The sequence below is a fragment of the Miniopterus schreibersii genome (assembly GCF_964146895.1).
Source record: "Miniopterus schreibersii genome assembly, chromosome: 2".
NCBI classification, from domain to species: domain Eukaryota; kingdom Metazoa; phylum Chordata; class Mammalia; order Chiroptera; family Miniopteridae; genus Miniopterus; species Miniopterus schreibersii.
The window spans coordinates 183,500,838-183,517,677 of record NC_138102.1 but is presented as its reverse complement, the minus strand read 5'-3'; the positions used below and the strand labels follow the sequence as shown (position 1 = coordinate 183,517,677).

General features: G+C 45.6%; 1 protein-coding gene across 4 annotated transcripts in view; it reads left to right on the top strand.

Annotated features, from left to right (window-relative positions):
* The window catches only part of TCF20 (transcription factor 20), a 148,923-nt gene that overhangs the window by 101,866 nt on the left and 30,217 nt on the right, over positions 1-16,840 (top strand). For all 4 annotated transcript variants that reach the window (XM_081128299.1, XM_081128298.1, XM_081128297.1 and 1 more), the window contains one exon: positions 4,218-9,935. In XM_081128299.1, the coding sequence (XP_080984425.1) occupies positions 4,254-9,935 (5,682 nt within the window). In that variant the 5' untranslated portion in view covers positions 4,218-4,253. Of the gene's footprint in view, positions 1-4,217; positions 9,936-16,840 lie in introns of those variants that run through there.

Genomic DNA, 16,840 nt, shown 5'->3' with positions numbered 1-16,840 from the left:
CCTTACTCTCTTGCTGCCTCTTCCCAGCCAAACGGGGCCAAGGCCAGGGGGCAGCAGAGCCTCTCAAAGGTCTCTGTGGTGCCCCCTCCCAGGGCATAGACTAGGAAGGAGATGGGCAAGGAATGAAACTGGAGGGCCAAGAGAACAACCCACCAGACAGGGGCCATATCTAGAAGCATATGTATTGTTATTGTTTTTAGAGAGAGAAACATCGATTTGTTGTTCACTTATTTATGCATTTGTTGGTTGATTCTGGTATGTGCCCTGACTGGGGATTAAACCCGGAACTTTGGCCTGTTGGGATGACGCTCCAACAAGCTGGGCTGTCTGGCCAGAGCTGCATGTGTCGTTATGTCTTAAGGATTAAGCGTTCTTCCAAGGCAAAGGAGAGCAAGCAGAACGTCAGTAGTTAAACCTGAAATGGAAGAGTAAGCGGGTCCTTGAAAAGCTCTCTCCAGGGAACTGCCTTGAGGACAGTTTGGGAACTTTGTGGAGGGGAGTGGGATGACGTCTGACCTGTGAAGGAAGACAGAGGAAGCTGACGTTGGTTGCCTGTAGACAACAAGGCCCCATGACAGGAGGGAAAGCGTGGCCGCAGTGGTTGTCCTCAGTCAGCATGTGGACTCTGGGCCATCGAATGTAAAGGCACTAAGTTCTGGACCTCACTTACTAGCGCTTCTCCAGAGGCTTTCTGAAACCATTCAGAAAGTTAGGAAAGTGTGAGAAGACTGGGAAAGAGAAAGTCAGAGCAAGGGAGAGTTGGGGAGGGAGGTGCATTGGTAAACCTCTTTTGCAGAGTATGTGTATAGATTCTAATGGGTGACCCGCTTCCTTTGAAGTGTCACATTTTCTTAACTACATCTGTGTTCATTCAAAAAAAGAAATCGAGGCATTTGTCATTATTAATCATGATGCTTTAAAACTGATTTTACTGATGCTTTGCTCTTTTTAAAGTTGGGATAGTATTGGAATGATCTCTATTAGTAGCTTATTTTATATGCCAATGTTAGTTACAGTTACTCTGGGTTTACTTTTCCAATTGCTGGTAAACTTGGTTTCCTAATTGCTTTACTTGGGACTCCTAAAAAAGGTGGACTTGGCACACACTTTCTGGTGCTCAGATACTTCATGTAAGAATATTTAGCTTAACTGGAACCCCCTGGAGGTATTTGGCTGTGATTTTTTTTTATTTTTTATTTTTATCTAGTCCATAAACCAGAACTATAACAACAGGGGTGGAAGGGCTGAGAGCAGGCCTTCGAAGGAATTGTGCCCAAATGTTTTCCTCTCTGGAGCTCAGGTTTTCTCAGGAACCCAGGGCAGCCTGAGGCAGGGCATGCTGATGTTAAAGTAAGTTGTCCTTAGCTCTTAGGGTTCCTATTTAGGAAAAATTTGGAGCAAGTGGCAACATTGTTTATACACTTGGATTTTTCAGAATCCTGATTTTATTTACAGAAGGATTAATTAAGCAACATGTATTTATGGAGCAATTCTCTTTCTAGGAAGTTTTTCATTAAACTGTCAGACTTGGTCCTTTTGTTGGATTTAGCCCATGAGCTGCCTTTTATTATGGAGAGAAGGCCCCTGCACTAAGAGCTAGAACAGAAACACACCACAAACAGGAAAAATACCAGTGGATAGAACTGTTCTTGATAGTCCTAGAAGTAATGAGGGGGGAGGTCAGAGAAGTCCTTGTGGGAGGGGGAAAGATATTGTTCGTGGCCACCCACTTTCAAGGTTAACCTCTTAAAGGACAAGTGCCAGCTGTCTCTGACTGTCATAGACCCTCTGGGTCATGCAGTGCTAGGAACGTGACCCAAGGGGTACACTGCTGCTCAGGAGCCTCTGAGCCCTGCGCTTTGGTTTCCTCATCTGTAAAGTGAGGATATTAGTGTGTGTGCATTAATGGTTAGCATGAGGTCGAGCGTTACAGTAAGCACTCCAGTAGCTGGTGTCAGGTGCCCAGCAGGTTCATTGGCACACAGAAAATAGTCTGCTGTGGAGGCATTTTGAAGCGAATGAGAAGCAGTTTCCTTTAGATTGAAAGTGAATGTTTAAAGATGACTTTGGGTCATGTGATTATAATCAAACTTAATACCAAAGTAGTAGTCCTTGTCTAGCTATTTTAGACTTAAGATATTTCATGAAGAAGTGGGTCAGGCTTCTAGGGTTTGGAGTTAACCATCTTCAGCCCTAATCCATGTTTACTTTCTGAAGTCTCAGGGCTCTTACGTGGATTCAAATTGGGTATTTCCCCCTTGGAACTGGACCTGGAGAATTTGGCAGGCAGGGTCTTCAGCATCTTCAGCTCTACCTTTAGATCGCTCATGTTCTGTTTATGTAAGCTCTAGCCTAGTTCTTGTACCATTTACTGGTTCATAGGCCTGTCATGTGCTCCTTACTGTTTCAATGACATGAGGATTGCAGCAAGGCTCAGAGTCTCTGCCCTTTAGGAAATTTATATTCTAGTAGAGGAGAGACAGACAGTAGACTAGTAGCATATCCATGTCTGCTGGGAATAAATACTGGGGAGGAAGTAAGGAGGGGGGAAGGAGATCGGGAAAGCCTGGGTGATGGTGTACAGTTAGCTGTTTTTAATAGTTTGGCCAGGGAAGGCTTTACTAATCACGTGACATTTGTCAGAGACTGGAAGGAAGTCAGAGGGACAAGCTGTATGGCTATGGAGAAAGAACAGCATAGGCGAGAACAAAGTTCCTGTGTAGAAATACCAGTGGCCCATCCCAGGATCTAGGAGACTTTGCGGAGCAGGGGAGGGGAGGAGGTCACAGAGGTAATGGGGTGGGCGCGGGGCCTTCCAGGCCAGCTTCACTTGGGATGGGATGGGATGGGATGGGATGGGATGGGATGGGATGGGATGGGATGGGATGGGATGGGATGGGAGCCACTGCAGGGCTTGGCCATAAGGAATCCAACTTACCTTTTAGAAGTATCGCTAACTTTGCTACCAATACCTCCATTTTCAGCTCCCCTGGAGAGGGAACTAAGAAACCAGCTTCTAAGCCCTTGAAGAAGACTTTGCCCTAACTTACCCTGGCTCATAGGTGTTTCCTAACTTCTCTTTAAATAATTGACTTTAAAGCCATTTGGAGCAGTCTGGCCTTGTCTTATTCATCTGACTCAGAGGAGGAGGCAGGCCCAGGCAAAAGACAAAATAAAGGCAGCTCTTGACTAACTGTTGAGGAGTGCTCTGTTACGTGCTGATTACATTAGCAGAGGTATTGCAGAAGTGTTGACCCCATCGGGTGACTTTAGGAAGAGTCTAGGTCCTAGGCTTGATGAATTCTTATTTTCCTCTATCTTTTGCTATCCTCCAAAATTACGGTTTCAGTTCCCTCTTCCATACTAATCACCATTAATAACTCTGTGACTAGGTTGCCAAATAAAAGACTTCATGGGGGTCAGAGGTGCTGGAACATCTTGCACACCTTCAGAAAGGATCTGCGAGACTAGTCACTGCTATTTGGTTTTTGCAGCCTAGCCCTTTCGCATTGACAGGTGGCTGAAAGGGAGGCCTTGGACACAGTTATAAGTCAAGAAGAGGTTAACCCTTAAGTTTGTGTGGCTGATGGCAGTAAGGAATCCCCGCGGTAGGAGTTGAGTGCCATTGGTCATCACAGGTAGTTGATAATTAGAGTAAACCTGCAGTAACATGCATTTGGATACAAGGGACTGACTTCCGTTCTCAGGCCAATCCATTTCTCAAACTCTGGGAGGGGGCAGCCCTTGGAGTGACTGCCTCATCATTATTTGAGACTCTTTAGTTCAGTGACCAGTCTATTAACATGAAAGCAAATAAAGTGTTTTTCTCATCCCTCCCCCACCATAACTGGAAGGTACTTAAAAATTGCTGGGTTTTTTATTGAAAACAATAACACAGTCCTATATTTTTACCCATTTGAATTGGACAGGGTGGAGCTCATTTATTTAATAATGAGGTTTTTACCATATGGAATTTCTTTTTACCCACAGTGTTTCTTTTCTTACCACCGTAGACTCCTGCCTCACTCTTTAGGCCATTTCTCTGCATATTTTCATTTTCAGAAATGGACAGGATAAAAAATAGAGAGAGATGACACTCAAACCAATCAGTTTCACATGGACAGCTGAATTATCATATTCCCTCCGCCACTTAGGTTTGATTTGATTTGTACTGGGGGGATGCATGTCTCACTGTCTTTTTTTTCTTCCATTTCCAGGAGGGCTGCTGGCCCGCTGCTGTGCTGCTGAACAGTATGCAGTCCTTTCGGGAGCAAAGCAGTTACCACGGAAACCAGCAGAGCTACCCACAGGAGGTACACAGCTCCTCCCGGCTAGAAGAGTTCAGTCCTCGCCAGGCCCAGATGTTCCAGAATTTTGGGGGTGCAGGTGGCGGTAGTGGCAGCAGTGGTGGCAGCAGTGGTGGCGGGCGACGAGGGACGGCAGCAGCTGCAGCAGCGATGGCTAGCGAGACCTCTGGCCATCAAGGCTACCAGGGTTTCAGGAAAGAGGCTGGAGACTTCTACTATATGGCAGGCAACAAAGACCCCGTGGCCACAGGCACCCCCCAGCCACCTCAGCGAAGGCCTTCTGGGCCTGTGCAGAGCTATGGACCCCCCCAGGGGAGCAGCTTTGGCAATCAGTATGGGAGTGAGGGTCATGTGGGCCAGTTTCAAGCACAGCACTCTGGCCTTGGTGGTGTGTCTCATTATCAGCAGGACTACACGGGGCCTTTCTCTCCAGGGAGTGCTCAGTACCAGCAGCAGGCATCCAGCCAGCAGCAGCAGCAGCAAGTCCAGCAGCTGAGACAACAGCTTTACCAGTCCCATCAGCCTCTGCCACAAGCCACTGGCCAGCCAACGTCAGGCTCGTCCCATCTGCAGCCGATGCAGCGGCCCTCCACTCTGCCATCCTCTGCCGCTGGTTACCAGCTACGCGTGAGCCAGTTTGGCCAGCACTACCAGTCTTCTGCCGCCTCCTCCTCCTCCTCCTCCTTCCCGTCACCACAGCGTTTCAGCCAGTCTGGGCAGAGCTATGACGGCAGTTATAGTGTGAATGCTGGATCCCAGTATGAAGGGCATAATGTGGGTTCTAACGCACAGGCTTATGGAACACAATCAAATTACAGCTATCAGCCTCAATCTATGAAAAATTTTGAACAAGCAAAGATTCCACAAGGGACCCAGCAGGGGCAGCAGCAGCAGCAGCCGCAGCCTCAGCAGCAGCAGCAGCCACAGCAGCCGCCACAGCAGCAGCACGCCCCGCAGCATGTCATGCCGTATACCAACGCTGCCAGCAAGCTGCCCCTGCAGAGCCAGGTGGGGCAGTACAGCCAGCCCGAGGTTCCTGTGAGGTCCCCCATGCAGTTCCACCAGAACTTTAGCCCCATTTCTAACCCCTCCCCAGCTGCCTCTGTGGTTCAGTCTCCAAGCTGTAGCTCTACCCCATCTCCTCTTATGCAGAGTGGGGAGAATCTCCAGTGTGGGCAAGGCAGTGTGCCCATGGGTTCCAGAAACAGAATCCTACAGTTGATGCCTCAGCTCAGCCCAACCCCATCAATGATGCCCAGTCCTAATTCTCATGCTGCTGGCTTCAAAGGGTTTGGACTAGAAGGAGTGCCAGAAAAGCGACTGACCGACCCTGGGTTAAGTAGTTTGAGTGCCCTGAGTACTCAAGTGGCCAATCTTCCTAATACTGTCCAGCACATGCTACTTTCTGATGCCCTGACACCTCAGAAGAAGACCTCCAAGAGGCCCTCCTCCTCTTCTAAGAAAGCAGACAGCTGCACAAATTCTGAAGGCTCCTCCCAGCCTGAAGAACAGCTGAAATCCCCTATGGCAGAGTCGCTGGATGGAGGCTGCTCCAGCAGTTCTGAGGATCAAGGCGAGAGAGTGAGGCAGCTGAGTGGCCAGAGCACCAGCTCTGACACCACCTACAAGGGTGGAGCCTCAGAGAAAGCCGGCTCCTCCCCAGCGCAAGGTGCTCAGAATGAAGCCCCCAGACTCAGTGACAGTCCTGCAGCCAGAGAAGAGGCTGCCTCACCAGGTGCTAAGGACACACCATCATCATCCGAGGGCAACCCAAAGGTCAATGAGAAGAGCGTTGGGGTGATTGTCTCCCGGGAAGCCATGACAACTCGGGCAGAGAAGCCTAGTGGGCAGGATAAAGGCTCTCAAGAGGATGATCCCACAGCCACTCAACGGCCACCCAGCACTGGAGGGGCCAAGGAGACCAGTCACACATCACTTCCACAGCCAGAGCCTGCAGGAGGAGGAGGCGGCAAAGGAAATAAGAGTGGAGACAACTCCAACCACAATGGAGAGGGCAATGGCCAGAGTGGGCATCCTGCAGCGGGCCCTAGCTTCGTAGGCAGAACTGAGCCTAGCAAGTCTCCCGGAAGCCTGCGCTATAGTTACAAAGACAGCTTTGGGTCAGCCATGCCTAGAAGTGTCGGTGGCTTCCCTCAGTATCCTACAGGACAGGATAAGGGGGATTTCACTGGCCATGGGGAGCGAAAGGGTAGAAATGAGAAGTTCCCCAGCCTCCTGCAGGAAGTGCTTCAGGGTTACCACCACCACCCTGACAGGAGATACTCTAGGAGTACTCAGGAGCATCAGGGCATGGCAGGTGGCCTAGAGGGAAGCACGAGGCCCAATGTCTTAATTAGTCAAACCAATGAATTAGCTAGCAGGGGCCTTTTGAACAAAAGCATTGGGTCCCTATTAGAAAACCCCCATTGGGGCCCCTGGGAGAGGAAATCAGGCAGCACGGCTCCAGAAATGAAACAGATCAATTTGGCTGACTATCCAATTCCCAGGAAGTTTGAAATAGAGCCTCAATCATCAGCCCATGAGCCTGGGGGTTCCCTCTCTGAAAGAAGATCAGTGATCTGTGATATTTCTCCACTAAGACAGATTGTCAGGGACCCAGGGGCTCACTCTCTGGGACACATGGGTGCTGACACCAGACTTGGGAGGAATGAACGCCTCAATCCAAGTTTAAGTCAGTCGGTCATTCTTCCAGGTGGCTTGGTATCCATGGAAACAAAGCTGAAATCCCAGAGCGGGCAGATAAAAGAGGAAGACTTTGAGCAATCCAAATCCCAAGCTAGTTTCAACAGCAAGAAATCTGGAGACCACTGCCATCCTGCTAGTATCAAGCATGAGTCTTACCGAGGCAATGCCAGCCCTGGAGCCGCTGCCCATGATTCCATTTCAGACTATGGCCCTCAAGACAGCAGACCCACACCCATGCGGCGGGTCCCTGGCAGAGTGGGTGGTCGGGAGGGCATGAGGGGTCGGTCCCCTTCTCAGTATCATGACTTTTCAGAAAAATTGAAGATGTCTCCTGGGAGGAGCAGGGGCCCAGGGGGAGACCCTCATCACATGAACCCACACATGAGCTTTTCAGAGAGGGCCAACAGGAGTACGTTACATGCTCCCTTTTCTCCCAACTCAGAAAGCCTGGCCTCTGCGTATCACACAAACACGCGGGCTCACGCTTATGGGGACCCCAGTGCAGGTTTGAATTCTCAGCTCCATTACAAGAGACAGATGTACCAACAGCAACAAGAGGAATATAAAGACTGGAGCAGCAGCTCTGCTCAGGGAGTGATCGCTGCGGCCCAGCACAGGCAGGAGGGGGCCCGGAAGAGCCCAAGGCAGCAGCAGTTCCTAGACAGAGTGCGGAGCCCTCTGAAAAATGACAAAGATGGTATGATGTATGGCCCACCGATGGGGACTTACCATGACCCCAGTGGTCAGGAAGGTGGGCGCTGCCTCATGTCTAGCGATGGCCTGTCTAACAAAGGCATCGAATTGAAGCATGGCTCTCAGAAGTTACAAGAATCTTGTTGGGATCTTTCTCGGCAGACTTCTCCAGCCAAAAGCAGCTGCCCTCCAGGAATGTCCAATCAAAAAAGATATGGTCCGCCCCATGAGACTGACGGACATGGACTGGCTGAGTCCACGCAGTCATCCAAACCTAGCAATGTTATGCTGAGGCTTCCAGGTCAAGAGGACCATTCTTCTCAAAACCCCCTAATCATGAGGAGGCGCGTCCGTTCTTTTATCTCTCCCATTCCCAGTAAGAGACAGTCACAAGACGCCAAGAACAGTAACACTGAAGATAGAGGACGCCTCCTTCACCCATCAAAAGAAGGCGCTGATAAAGCGTTCAATTCCTATGCCCATCTTTCTCATAGTCAGGACTTCAAGTCTATCCCTAAGAGGGAATCCGCCAAGGACCTTCCAAGTTCAGACAGTAGAAACTGCCCTGCTGTTACTCTCACAAGTCCTGCCAAGACCAAAATACTGCCCCCACGCAAAGGACGGGGACTGAAATTGGAAGCTATAGTTCAGAAGATCACGTCCCCAAATATTAGGAGGAGTGCATCCTCGAACAGTGCAGAGGCTGGGGGAGACACGGTTACTCTGGATGACATACTGTCTTTGAAGAGTGGCCCTCCCGAAGGTGGGAGTGTTGCTTCTCAGGATGCCGAGACGGAGAAGAGAAAAGGTGAGGTGGTATCTGACCTAGTCTGTCCGACAAACCAAGAGTTGAACGTAGAAAAGCCTCTTGCAAGGTCTTCAGAGGAGTGGCGTGGCAGTGGAGATGACAAAGTGAAGACTGAGACACACCCAGACACAGTCCCTGCTGGAAAGGAACCCCCTGGTGCCATGACATCCGCAACCTCACAGAAACCTGGGGGTAACCAAGGGAGACCAGATGGTTCCCTGGGTGGGGCAGCACCTTTAATCTTTCCTGACTCAAAGAATGTACCTGCAGCAGGTGGACTGGCACCTGAGGCAAATCCTAAGGCTGAAGAGAAGGAGACCGATACAGTGACGATTTCCCCCAAACAAGAGGGTTTCCCCCCGAAGGGATATTTCCCTTCAGGAAAGAAGAAGGGGAGACCCATTGGTAGTGTGAATAAGCAAAAGAAACAGCAACAGCCACCGCCTCCACCCCCTCAACCCCCCCAGGTACCAGAAGGTTCTGCAGATGGAGAGCCAAAGCCAAAAAAGCAGAGGCAAAGGAGGGAGAGAAGGAAGCCTGGGGCACAGCCAAGGAAGCGGAAAACCAAACAGGCAGTGCCCATCGTAGAACCCCAAGAACCTGAGATCAAGCTCAAGTACGCCACCCAGCCACTGGATAAAAGCGATGCCAAGAACAAGTCTTTTTTCCCTTACATCCATGTAGTAAATAAGTGTGAACTTGGAGCCGTTTGTACAATCATCAACGCTGAAGAGGAGGAACAGACCAAATTGGTGCGCGGCCGCAAGGGGCAGAGGTCCCTGACCCCGCCCCCCAGCAGCGCTGAGAGCAAGGCGCTCCCAGCCTCGTCCTTCATGCTGCAGGGGCCTGTGGTGACAGAGTCTTCTGTTATGGGGCACCTGGTTTGCTGTCTGTGCGGCAAGTGGGCCAGTTACCGGAACATGGGTGACCTCTTTGGACCCTTTTATCCCCAAGATTATGCAGCCACTCTCCCGAAGAACCCGCCTCCTAAGAGGGCCACGGAAATGCAGAGCAAAGTTAAGGTACGGCACAAAAGCGCTTCCAATGGCTCCAAGACGGACACTGAGGAGGAGGAGGAGCAACAGCAGAAGGAGCAGAGGAGCCTGGCTGCCCACCCCCGGTTTAAGCGGCGACACCGCTCCGAAGACTGTGGTGGAGGTCCTCGGTCCCTGGCCCGGGGGCTCCCCTGCAAAAAAGCAACCACAGAGGGCAGCAGCGAAAAGACGGTTTTGGACTCGAAGCCCTCTGTGCCCACCACTTCAGAAGGTGGCCCTGAGCTGGAGTTACAAATCCCTGAACTACCTCTTGACAGCAATGAATTTTGGGTCCATGAGGGCTGTATTCTCTGGGCCAATGGAATCTACCTGGTCTGTGGCAGGCTGTACGGCCTGCAGGAAGCGCTGGAAATAGCCAGAGAGATGGTGAGTACGAGGCCCTTGCCAGCCTGCTCGCTTCCTTCCTTTTGGCTGTTTCTTCCACTTTCACCTGTTTCAGCCTTACTGGTTTATTCTTAATATCATGTGGTAATTCCTCTGGACTAAAGCCCAAATGATGGCAGGAATTTAATTTGGAAGATTGGTTTAACTTTTAATTTTATCAATAGTATGTGTCTATAGGTTACAAAGTCATGCAAGTGCGATATTAAAACAGATGTCCTCCACCCCTGCTCAGGCCGGATTCCTCATTCACTCTTTTGCCAGTTTCCTGTTTGTAAACAATAAGCTTTACTACTATTTGTGTTATTTGTTGATTCTTTTTTCCCATTTTTCAACATCTAATACTTATGAAGTATACTAACTATGGTTATATCTCCTGTTTTCTAAAACTTCTCATTCTCTAAAGTTATTCATTCATGTTATTTGCTTTTTATTTTTTTGAACCACATCTCTAAGTGAGACTTTGCAATGACAATGTTTATTCTTTAGGTCTGTTTCATAACTTGTCCTGGGGTGTTTGTCACCATCATCATTTACTTCTTCCCCTTTGAATGTTCTTTCCTGACTCTGGTGTTTTCGCCTTTCTTAGTGTGGACTCTCACGTAATAGAGTGCATCATCCTTTGGTTTCCTGCGCAAGGGTGCGAGGAAGGTTCATACGTTGAGATTTTGTCTACTGAAAATGTCTTTATTCAGTCATGTTTAACTGAAGATTGGATGGGTATAGAATTCTAGATTTGAAATCATTTTTTCCCACTGACTTGGCGTCATGACTCCTGGCTTGTCTTGTAGCTTCTAGGGTTGCAGTTGAGAGGACTGGAGTTCTGATTTTCAGTCATTATATGTGTTTTCTGTCTTCTCCCTGGGAAGATTTGAGGATCTTCTCATGTTTGACATCTCAGAATGATAAGCCTTGAGGTCAGTGTTTTTATTCATTGTGCTGGCTACTCTGTGAGATTTTGCCATCTGTAAACTCATGCCTTCAAGTTCGGGAAGTTTGTCATGTGTTATTTCTTGGATAATTTCTTTCCCTCTGTTTTCTGTTCTCTGCTTTTGGAATTCCTGTTAATTAGGGGTATTGTACCTCTTGACTTTATCTTCTCTCTCATGTTCTGTCTTCTGTCTCTCTTCCTTTTTGTTCTAATTTCTCCACGCTTTCTTCAACTTTATCATCTAACCTTTTATTTATTTATTTTAATTTCCGAAGTCTTGAAGAACTTTCTCTCCTCTGAATATCCTTCTGAAGAGACAGTTACCTGGTTGAACTGGGCTGAGTTAGGGACCTAACTCTACTTGCAGACTCTGAGTTAATGCTCTAGTGTCCAGCCCCATCTCGCACCGCCCACTTTCTGAGACGTTGTGCCTTCCCAGCCTCTGTGCCACAAGGGGCTGGCTTTCTAGTGGCTCCTCCACTGTACTCATCCCTCTCTCTTTGTGCTGAAATGCTTACTCGTCTATTCTGTTTCCTGCTTCCAGAATTTGGACATCTCTTGTGTGTTACTTCTTTCCTCTCCCATTCTTCATGTCCTTATGAATTTATCTTATACATGTATCTGTTTATTTTTGTGGGAAGGAAACAGATGTATAAATGTATGGTTTGGTCTACGGTATTTATTCAGATGAGAGTTGTTCATATTAATTTATATTTAAAACTTTTAGTTGACAATTATACAAATGACTTGATCATTATTAATAAGGATTTTATCAGCCAGAATCATAGTATTCTTGGACAGTTTTTACTGTCCTCTCCCACTCCCTTACAGTTCCCCCCAAAAGTACTAGATTTTATCATTGCATTATCCTCAGAATTTGTAACTGTCTGGCAAAAGGGAAGTACTCATAAAATGTAATTAATGTCAAATTTCTATGTATATTTTAAGTTAGAACATTATAATTGTCATACAAGGGGCTTGTCTTTCCCACCTGGTTCTTCTTCTGTTTCCTTCCCTGTCTCCATCATCAGTGTCACTCCTAGACCCCAAGTTTGAAATAGATTTACTTCTTAGACATAGTGGCATTTAAAAAGCAAAAGTCCGAAAGGGATATAACATATAAGACCCTAAAGTGCAAAATTCTTCAAAATAGTTGATTCTGAGCACTCGATAATCCATTAATCATGATCTTGTCCCAGTTCGTGGCCTGCTTGCCAACTTTCCTCTAGAAAGTTAAAATATTTGATGGGTTGGTTTGTTTTGTTTATTTGTTACTTTTTGATACATGTCCCTGTCATCTACCAGTGTTTTCTTTGTTGCAACATAGAGTATTATTAACATCTCTCAGAGTAATTTTTATGTGTAAACTTTTGAACAGTCTATAGCAATAATTGGTAACCAGCAATCAGCAAGGCTAAATCCTGCCTGGCAAAGCCCTAGATCCTGTGTCTCAATCCAAGTCTAATTTGTAGGAAGTAGAACGTTACCCGATAATGATGCGACCATCCTAAATCACAGTTTCCTTCATGCCCAAAGGTTAGTGAACAGTGGGGTGGCATTTTTAAATTCCTAACCAGGAATCCATGTCTTCAGAAAGTGACAGTTTAGTCTCTTACTTGTCAGCTTTGATCCCAAAATAAAATCTGGAATATTATAATTGGAACATACCCACTGAATGTGATAAATCAGTGTTTCTCTAACCCATCCCCATAACTTGCATTGACTAACTGGTTAAAATAACATGAAGCATTTGGGTACAGAACATTGAAAGTAATTTTTTGGTTTTTTAGTATCAATTGCATCCTCAGCTAAACAGTACTTCAAATTAATCAAGTGTTCTAAGGGATGAAAGGTTGGATGCTTTGTTTAAAGGTAAAAGGTATAAAAATGGGTATTTTAATCCCTACATTTGTATATAATAGCCTCTAAACCTAGATTGTTGAGTTTTCTGACAGCTCCATCAGGGCTGCAAATTCTACCATCTCCTTTAATGACAGGCTTCAGAACACTAACAGTTGACCAATCTTTTTTACTTAATATTATAGACATATAACATTCTATGAATTTCATGACCAATTTTAAATCTCATACTGCAGCTTTAAGCTTATTTCTTTACATTGCACCTACTCACTTTGCCAGTGCCCTTTAAAAATATTAACTTTCTCTTTCCTCAAGTCTGTTCTATTTATTTGACATCCCTCTTTTAGAATAGAATGCTAGCTTGGTTTGTTAAGTTTAATTTTTGAAAAGGCTAGCACATGTTTTATTTTCACAAGCTACTCAGTGAGATAGGAAGGGGGAACATACCATGCCATTACCCTTAGAACAAAGGGTGACTCGACTTTAGTGACATCTGCTCAGGCCTATTGATGTGTTTGATTTTAAAAATGGTTTAAGCCTGGCCAGCATGTCTCAGTGGTTGAGTGTCAACCTGTGAACCAGGAGATTACTATTCTGTTCCTGGTCAGGGCAAATACCTGGTTGTGGGCTCAATTCCTAGGGAGCTTGCAGGAGGCAGCCAGTCAGTGACTCTCATCATTGATGTTTCTCTCTCTTTCTCTCTCTCCCTTCCTCTCGCCAAAGTCAATAAAAACATATTTTTAAAAATTTTTAATGGTTTAAGAAACTGTGCTTCTTGGCTCTTTGAGCTGATGTTCCACTATGACAACAAGATCCTTTTCTGTTTTGCCTAGCTTTTATTCTCCTTCTGTTAATGTACTGGAGAACACATTAAAATTACACTGACTTGCCTTCTTTTATTTAATTTGATTGATGATGTTTCAATTTGTCGAGGTCATTTGAGTCTAGTTTTATCTTAGGTTTTAGCAGATGCATTCAATTTTGGACTGTTTAAAAGCACATTCTCAATCCTGTCATTTGAGATAAGGCCACATATACTTTATTAGAGATCCATTTTGGCCTGTGTATTTATCAGGTGTTTCAACAAGCATGATATTATAACAAAATAATATGGAGTCCTCGAGACAGTAGCTCCTCTCCCTGTAAGTGTAACACTACTCTGAAAATTGCTGCAAATGAACATACTTGTACAGATGGCCTTTTTACTCTCCTTCCTTCTCTCAGTGTGGGACTTAATCCATTCATTTCTGTGTAGTCCTCTTTGGTTTTGTCTAACTTTGAACTCTGATTACTTCCTTTGGTGTAATTGTATATGTGAATCCAAATGACTTCTGGCATGGATGGTGCATGACAATTGCTTCTAAAAGGCATACATATGACTTGGTGTGGCATATGTAGGAAATAGGAATGTGAAGGCCTTGAGGGTTGTGGCAGCAGACAGCGACCTGGTGACCATAGATCTCCGGTGTATCCCTTGACAGCACAGTCCAACTTTGCCCTCCATATGGGAGAGCTGCCTGCACTTGTTCCAGTCCGCCCCCCCCCCCCAAGACTGACAGCACCCCTTCTAAATAGATTAACAACCGCCATGGGGAATTGTTCATCGTTTTTTACCCCACAGTATATGTTAAAGAACTGGTTTTAGTAAAAATTTTTTGGTTCATAATATTAAGGATTATATTTAAAGTTTATTTTTAATACAAGTTTAAATAATGGAAAACATTTATCTCCCCCAAGCTAAGAGGCTACAAATTGTGACAAAAACATGATTTGAAAAGCATAAAAGTATTAATTCATTGATTACATTATGAAAATGTGGCCCCATGTTAAAATGACAAAAACAGGCCAGTTTCCCTTTCTGGTTATCTAGGTGCTCTGTGAATTCCCATCTGTGTTGTACTCCTTAAATTAGAAGCCTAGCAGGATGCTGCCACCAGCCCAGGTCCTGCTCTTACCTACAGTGTCCCTCTCCACCCACCCACCCACCATACACATGCCCTGCAGTGACCTCCCCTGGACTCCCTCTGCTCTCGCCCTCCCTCTCACATTTCCACACTCTCTTCATTCCCCTCTCCCTCTTTCTTACTCTCCCTCCGTCACCAGCCTCTCGCAGTTACTTGGTCTTTGTTATCAGAGCTCACACTTCTGGCACAGCCTATCTGCATTACACATCAAGGCACCAGGCCTGCTCACCTCTCTTCCCATGACTTCTAGCGTATAACACAAAATTGTGTAATTATCTTACTACCTCTTATTCTTAACACTTATCTCTCCTTTTTTACCACTACATGATGATCTTGAGACTAAACTTAGAATTTGGCTTTTCTAAATTCTAAGGAATCTCACGTGAAATTTGCAGTTCTGAATTTTATTGCTTATGTTATCTTACAGAATAAATCAGGACAAATTGGGAGACTTTTAATATTCCTACAATGTTTCTTTGTTTCTTTTAGGTGTAGGGAGATCATTCCTGTGATGCAAATTCATTATCGCTAATATGTTAAAAGAGCCAACAGTGTCAAATAGCATGTCAAAGTGGATATTCATTTCAATTCAATAAATATCTTAAGTCCTTGCTAGAAAACCAATACAGATCTGAAGTTGGTGTGCTGTGAGGGACCGTAGCTCATCTCATGACGGATGAGCCTTGGGCCTGGTCCCACTGCTGGCGTGTGAGGGGAAGCCCTGGCCCTGGCCCTGGTCAGGAAGCTTTGTGTGATTCATACAGAAAGCAGGCCCTGCCCCAGGCAGTCCCTGCACGGGAAACATGGGGAAGGGCACAGGAAGAGAAGGCATGACAGGGTGGCCACGGGGTCTGGAGGAGGCACTGGAACATGAAATACCTTTTATGAAGGTGCTATGGATTGTTTACATAAAGGTAACTAGTGACAGTGTTACTCATATTATAAAACTAATAGAACTGTAAGCCAGTCAATCACAATTCTGATAACCCAGCAAATTTGCTTCTTTTTTAGGTTTTGTCCATGTGCTTATTCTACTAGATACAAAAATATTGTAATAGCAATTGCCAACATTTATTGTTTTCAAAGCACTGTCCATGAATTGTTACATTTAAACCTCAAAACAGTCCTCTGAGGCGGGTCTCGTCAGGCTGCCAGATGAGACTGAGGCTCCCCCATCGTGCTGTGGGGACAAACCTGTGTGGGGTTTTCGCTTAATTTTGTAATTTTAATTTTCATATTAGTCTTTGGGATTTGTTTTAATATTTATCCAAGTATTCCTGCACTGTTGGACACTGAGGTTTCCAGTTAATTTACTATCTTTCATGCAACAGTAGACATTTTTATTCATGGAGTTTTATTTGGGGGGGAATTTTCAGATGTTGAACTGCTAAGTCAAAAAGTGTGAACATTTTGTGGGTTTTGTTAGGCATTATCTTGTGGCTTTCTCAGAAAGGATCACAGTGAGCTGTGATCATCCACAGGTACATGTGAACCCATGTTTATAAAACCTCAGTGGCATTGGATGTTCTTCTTAAATATTTATTTCTTTTTTATTTTGTTTCTTGTGTTGCTGATTTTGCTATTGTTTCCTATTTTATTGTTGTATGTCCATTGATCATTAATTTGGAATTTTACTCTTTCTTCTCAATTTGTTGTCATTTTTCTGTGCATAGTTTTCCTAGCCTGAGTAACTTTAATTATCTGGAAAATTCAGATGTATGGAAGTTCTTTCTTCAGGAGTGCCACCTAAATGAGACATTAGGAGAGCTCTTAGATAAAGCCTTATCACCTATAAATAGGATGATGGCAGAGGACTATTAAGGGTAAAATTAACCTCGCTGGAGATTAGGTAACTTCCTTGGTGGTTACTAAACTATTCCTGGAGGCTTTGAGTTGAAGTCATTTTAAAGGAAGTAAGTATTACAGGTTGGTGTCTGGTCTAGAAGGTGTTCTCACATGTCATTTTAGTAAAGATGTGTCTAGTCATTAAACTTTTTGGGTAGAAATTAAACTGAAGAGAAAATCCAGCCCCATATGACCCTGTCCCTGTAAGCCAGGTACAGTGGCGTGGTTTGGGCTGCATAAGCTTCTGAGCTGACACTGATTTGAATGTGTTGGCAGCATGCTGTGGTAAA